This window comes from Salvelinus fontinalis, chromosome 24, assembly GCF_029448725.1.
Source record: "Salvelinus fontinalis isolate EN_2023a chromosome 24, ASM2944872v1, whole genome shotgun sequence".
Taxonomy (NCBI): Eukaryota; Metazoa; Chordata; class Actinopteri; order Salmoniformes; family Salmonidae; genus Salvelinus; species Salvelinus fontinalis.
This window is the reverse complement of record NC_074688.1, coordinates 1,861,501-1,867,500: the sequence shown is the minus strand read 5'-3', so window position 1 is coordinate 1,867,500 and position 6,000 is coordinate 1,861,501. Positions and strand designations below refer to the sequence as shown.

General features: G+C 44.1%; 1 protein-coding gene across 6 annotated transcripts in view; it reads right to left on the bottom strand.

The window, feature by feature from the left end:
- The window catches only part of LOC129821734 (ATP-binding cassette sub-family C member 5-like), a 51,670-nt gene that overhangs the window by 44,159 nt on the left and 1,511 nt on the right, over positions 1-6,000 (bottom strand). For 5 of the 6 annotated variants that reach the window (XM_055879345.1, XM_055879346.1, XM_055879343.1 and 2 more), the window contains exon 2: positions 5,437-5,621. In XM_055879345.1, coding sequence (XP_055735320.1) covers positions 5,437-5,565 — 129 coding nt within the window. In that variant the 5' untranslated portion in view covers positions 5,566-5,621. Of the gene's footprint in view, positions 1-5,436; positions 5,622-5,757; positions 5,830-6,000 lie in introns of all 6 variants that reach the window. The other variant, XM_055879344.1, reaches the window with a different exon arrangement.

Below are 6,000 nucleotides of genomic sequence, written 5' to 3'. Positions count from 1 at the left end.
CCAAATCTTTTTAGTTTCCTGAGGTGGAATAGGCTTTGTGCCTGCTTCACGACTGTCTTGGTGTGTTTGGAACGTGATAGTTTGTTGGTGATGTGGACACAAAGGAACTTGAAGCTCTCAACCTGCGCCACTACAGCCCCGTCGATGAGAATGGGGGCATGCTCAGTCCTCCTTTTCCTGTAGTCCACAATCCTCTCCTTAGTCTTGGTTACGTTGATGGATAGGTTGTTATTCTGGCACCACCTAGCCAGGTCTCTGACCTCCTCTCTATAGGCTGTCTCGTCATTGTCGGTGATCAGGCCTACCACTGTTGTGTCGTCTGCAAACTTAATGATGGTGTTGGAGTTGTGCCTGGCCATGCAGTCGTGGGTGAACAGGGAGTACAGGAGGGGACTCAGCACGCACCCCTGGGGAGCTCCAGTGTTGAGGATCAGCGTGGCAGATGTGTTGCTACCTACCCTCCCACCTGGGGGCGGCCCGTCAGGAAGTCCAGTATCCAGTTGCAGAGGGAGGTGTTTAGTCCCAGGATCCTTAGCTTAGTGATGAGCTTTGAGGGTACTATGGTGTTGAACGCTGAGCTGTAGTCAATGAATAACATTCTCACATAGGTTCCTTTTGTCCAGGTGGGAAAGGGCAGTGTGGAGTGCAATAGAGATTGCATCATCTGTGGATCTGTTGGGGCGGTATGCAAATTGGAGTGGGTCTAGGGTTTCTGGGATAATGGTGTTGATGTGAGCCAATACCAGCCTTTCAAAGCACTTCGTGGCCAGGGATGTGCTACAGGTCTATAGTCATTTATGTGTTCTTGGGCACAGGGACTATGGTGGTCTGCTTGAAACATATTGGTATTAAAGACTCAGTCAGGGACATGTTGAAAATGTCAGTGAAGACACCTGCCAGTTGGTCAGCACATGCCCGGAGCACACGTTCTGGTAATCCGTCTGGCCCCGCAGCCATGTGTATGTTGACCTTTTTAAAGGTCTTACTCACGTCAGCTACGGAGAGCGTGATCACACAGTCGTCCGGAAACAGCTGATGCTCTCATGTATGCCTCAGTGTTGCTTGCCTCGAAGCGAGCATAGAAGTGATTTAGCTCGTCTGGTAGGCTCGTGTCACTGGACAGCTCGCGGCTGTGCTTCCCTTTGTAGTCTGTAATAGTTTGCAAGCCCTGCCACATAAAACGAGCGTCGGAGCCGGTGTAGTATGATTCAATATTAGCCCTGTATTGACGCTTTGCCTGTTTGATGGTTTGTCACAGGGCATAGCAGGATTTCTTGTAAGCTTCCGGGTTAGAGTCTCGCACCTTGAAAGCGGCAGCTCTACCCTTTAGCTCAGTGCGAATGCTGCCTGTAATCCATGGCTTCTGGTTGGGTTATGTACGTACAGTCACTGTGGGGACGACGTCTTCAATGCACTTATTGATAAAGCCAGTGAGTGATGTGGTGTACTCCTCATTGCCATCCGAAGAATCCCGGAACATGTTCCAGTCTGTGATAGCAAAACAGTCCTGTAGTTTAGCATCTGCTTCATTTGACCACTTTTTTATAGACTGAGTTACTGGTGCTTCCTGCTTTAATTTATGCTTGTAAGCAGGAATCAGGAGGATAGAGTTGTGGTCGGATTTACCAAATGGAGGGCGAGGGAGAGCTTTGTACGTGTCTCTGTGTGTGGAGTACAGGTGATCTAGATTTTTTCTCCCTCTGGTTGCACATTTAACATGTTGATAGAAATTTGGTAGAACTGATTTAAGTTTCCCTGCATTAAAGTCTCCGGCCACTAGGAGCGCCGCCTCTGGGTGAGTGGTTTCCTGTTTGCTTTTTTCCTTATACAGCTGACTGAGTGCGGTCTTAGTGCCAGCATCTGTCTGTGGTGGTAAATAAATAGCCACAAAAAGTATAGCTCAGCAACGAAGAAGCCAATGCTCCAAAACCGCCATAAAAAAGCCAGACTACGGTTTGCAACTGCACATGGGGACAAAGATGAAACAAATATATAACTGTTTGGCCATAATGACCATCGTTATGTTTGGAGTCAGAAGGGGGATGCTTGCAAGCCGAAGAACACCATGCCAACCGTGAAGCACGGGGGAGGCAGGATCATGTTGTGGTGGTGCTTTGCTGCAGGAGGGACTGGTGCACTTCACAAAATAGATGGCATCATGAGGCAGGGAAATTATGTGGATATATTGAAGCAACATCTCAAGACATCAGTCAGGAAGTTAAATCTTGGTCACAAATGGGTCTTCCAAATGGACAATGACCCCAAGCATACTTCCAAAGTTGTGGCAAATGGCTTAAGGATAACAAAGTCAAGGTATTGGAGTGGCCATCAAAAAGCCCTGACCACAATCCCATAAAAAATTTGTGGGCAGAACTGAAAAAGCGTGTGCGAGCAAAGAGGCCTACAAACCTGACTCAGTTACACCAGCTCTGTCAGGAGGAATGGGCCAAAATTCACCCAACTTATTGTGGGAAGCTTGTGGAAGGCTATCCGAAACATTTGACCCAAGTTAAATAATTTAAAGGCAATGCTACCAAATACTAATTGAGCGTATGTTAACTTCTAACCCACTGGGAAGGTGATGAAAGAAATAAAAGCTGAAATTAAATCACTCTACTATTATTCTGACATTTCACATTCTTAAAATAAAGTGTTGATCTTAACTGACCTAAGACAGAGAATTTTTACTAGTATTAAATGTCAGGAATTGTGAAAAACTGAGTTTAAATGTATTTGGCTAAGGTGTATGTAAACTTCTTCAACTGTATGTGTGTGTATTCAATTATTTATAAACATATTAATATGTAGGTCTATGGTGGTTTTAGGGTTCCTTGTCAGTATGTGTGTATATGTGTACATACTTTTTGTTAAATACAAAAATGTATCCATAATTGTAATGTGGTGCAAAGGTGTATTGGGTACTGCTTCAGCAGTAGGTAGCTACCATTCTTAGCCACGTTGTAATCTTCGAGTCCGTGAAAAATACATCCCTTCTTTATGTGAATCAGTTAAAGTGTGTATACACACACACACACACACACATATATACAGTGAACAGTGAAGAGGTGACTCCGATGCTGGACTTCTAGGCAGAGTTGCAAAGAAAAAGCCATATCTCAGACTGGCCAATAAAAAGAAAGATTAAGATGGGCAAGAAAACACAGACACTGGACAGAGTAACTCTGCCTAGAAGGCCAGCATCCCGGAGTCACCTCTTCACTGATATTGAGACTGGTGTTTTGAGGGTACTATTTACTGAAGCTGCCAGTTGAGAACTTTTGTGAGCCGTCTGTTTCTCAAACTTGACAGTCTAATGTACTTTCCTCTTGCTCAGTTGTGCACCGGGGCCTCCCACTCTTTCTATTCAGGTTAGCGCCAGTTTGCGCTGTTCTGTGAAGGGAGTAGTACACAGCATTGCACAAGATCTTCAGTTTCTCGCATGGCCTTAATTTCTCAGAACAAGAAATAGACTGATGAGTTTCAAAAGAAAGTTCTTTGTTTCTGGCCATTTTGAGCCTGTAATCGAACCCACAAATGCTGATGCTCCAGATACTGAACTAGTCTAAAGAAGGACAGTTTTATTGCTATTTTAATCACAACAGTTTTCAGCTGTACTAACATAATTGCAAAAGGGTTCTCTTCTAATGATCAATTAGCCTTTTAAAATGATAAACTTGGATTAGCTAACACAACGTGCCGTTGGAACACAGGAGTGATGGTTGCTGATAATGGGCCTCTGTATGCCTATGTAGATATTCCATAAAAAATCTGACGTTTCCAGCTACAATAGTCATTTACAACGTTAACAATGTCTACACTGTATTTCTGATTAATTTTGATGTTAGTTTAATGGCCAAAAAAATGTGCTTTTCTTTCAAAAAACAAGGACATTTCTAAATGACCCCAAACTTTTGAACGGTAGTGTATATATAACACTTTTAAAAAGACCGAAGACACTTTACAATAGTAACAGGGGAAAGAATTCAAACATCTCAAACCACATGGTACAAAACAGGAACAGTGTTGAAGAATGTTGCGTTGTAGGGGTGGAGGAAGCCAAGGAAATACCCACCCAGTATCTACTTCTCTAAATCAGATAACATAGGCCTAGGAGGGGATATAGAAAGAGGGGGCATGCCCAGCTTAAATAACCTCAATGTCCAGTGGCATAGTGATGTGCAGATTTAATGCCCTGTCATGAAAAAAAAAATGTACCTTGTTGTGAAAATCTATATTTAAATCTGTCTGAATGAATGTGGCACATTGCGTGTCAGTTTCACCAAAGCGCTTCTCTGCACGTGTGCCCTCCCCTTCCCAATCACCCCCTGCTCACGTTTCTACTCTCACATTGCACAAACAACCATTATAGCCATTCAGCCAACCCACAGCCAATACGGTGCCTAGTAGTCCCCCGCATCACAGGAAGCAAACATGCCATTGGCTGCCACTGCCAGTGAGGCTGTAAGTGGGAGGGTCTAAATTATGTAAACAATTTAAGCCAGGCAGCAGGAGGATGTAGGGTCTGCTAGAGATAGAGAACAACGAATAATATACTGGCGTCGATAGGTCTAGTGTGGTTGAGGACAGAGAGATGAGATAAAAAAGGACAGGGAACAAAATAAAATACTTTGTACAGTTTATCATGAAAACGTAAGAGACACCCCCTTTCCTATCCTGCTGACTAATGCTGACAGGGAACGAGGAGGGGGGGTGAAAAAAATGCACAAACACAAAGGGTTGAGTACTTGGAGCGACAAAACAGCTGTTCCTCCATTTTAAACGGGGAACTGCCACAGGTCCTTAGCACGGTGGTCTACTCCGCATGTGCACTTGTCAGGATGACTTTTGTTTCTCCAAAAAGGGGTCACACCCCCCCCCCCCCTCCCTCATCATCATCAAAACGACCCCGCCAAGAGGCGAGAACAGCCACTGGCCCCACTAAACAATTCACATTTAAAAGACAAATAGGAGGATTATGAATAACAGCTCATGACATGCCATAATGAAATGCAATAATGAATCATGTTGCCAAATAGGGCGCCACAGAACTGTTGTGACAGAACTAAGCTTGAGAAAAGTCTACTTTATGACTCGGACAACCGCCAACACTTGGGATATTTGAATAATGGCAAGATATTTAGCTGACTCTTCACAATTCTACAGACTTCTCCCAGTACCTCAACTATATCAACTTCAGGCTCATTACCCACAAACAAACAAGACAACGGGGGCTTTAAACTTGGATGCAGAAAACAAGTAAGTTAAATAGCTGTGAAAAATGGCATGTGCTTATCAAAGTAATCAATATTTTATTGCAATTACTCAAACACACCCAGTCTGAGTGATGAGTTGGGCAGAGAAAGAAACATCTCATTCAACCTGGCCATTATGATAACAGAGCATCACAAACATTCAAATACCACCACACAGACTCACCTGGATCTTGGCGAGCTCCAGCTGGTATGGGGTGACCTCTGTGCCTGGTAAAGTAGTGTCTCTGCTCGGCACGGCCCGGTACACAGGCCCAGGTACCAGGTAGTCCTTTCCCAAATCATGCTCTTTCATCTTCTTTCACCAACATAGGAGCTGACTGGCGTTTCCACTCTGTGCTTTGTTTTCAACTAATTGATATGGAACAACGGGAGTCATGTTTGGAAAAACATGGACAATTAGACAATCAGCATTGTTATTAACAACGTTAAGTTGGATTGCTTGGTGGCATTTGCCAGGTTTTTGATTAAATGGTCAGCACCTCACCATCAAATAGGGTATTTTCCAATTAAGGACAGCAATGATGATCCCATCCTATCCATTAGCCTTCTAGGCTGCCTGGTATGGGGTGAGCGAGTGGAGATGGATGACTCAGAAATGCTCATTTTTTTCGATAGCACAGCACTGGTGATGCAGAGGCTATACTGGTTACCACTGATACTGTCCCAAATTCATACAGATGTTGCAGAAGGGCCAACTGCAAACTAGAAGGGTTAACCCCAAATCGTT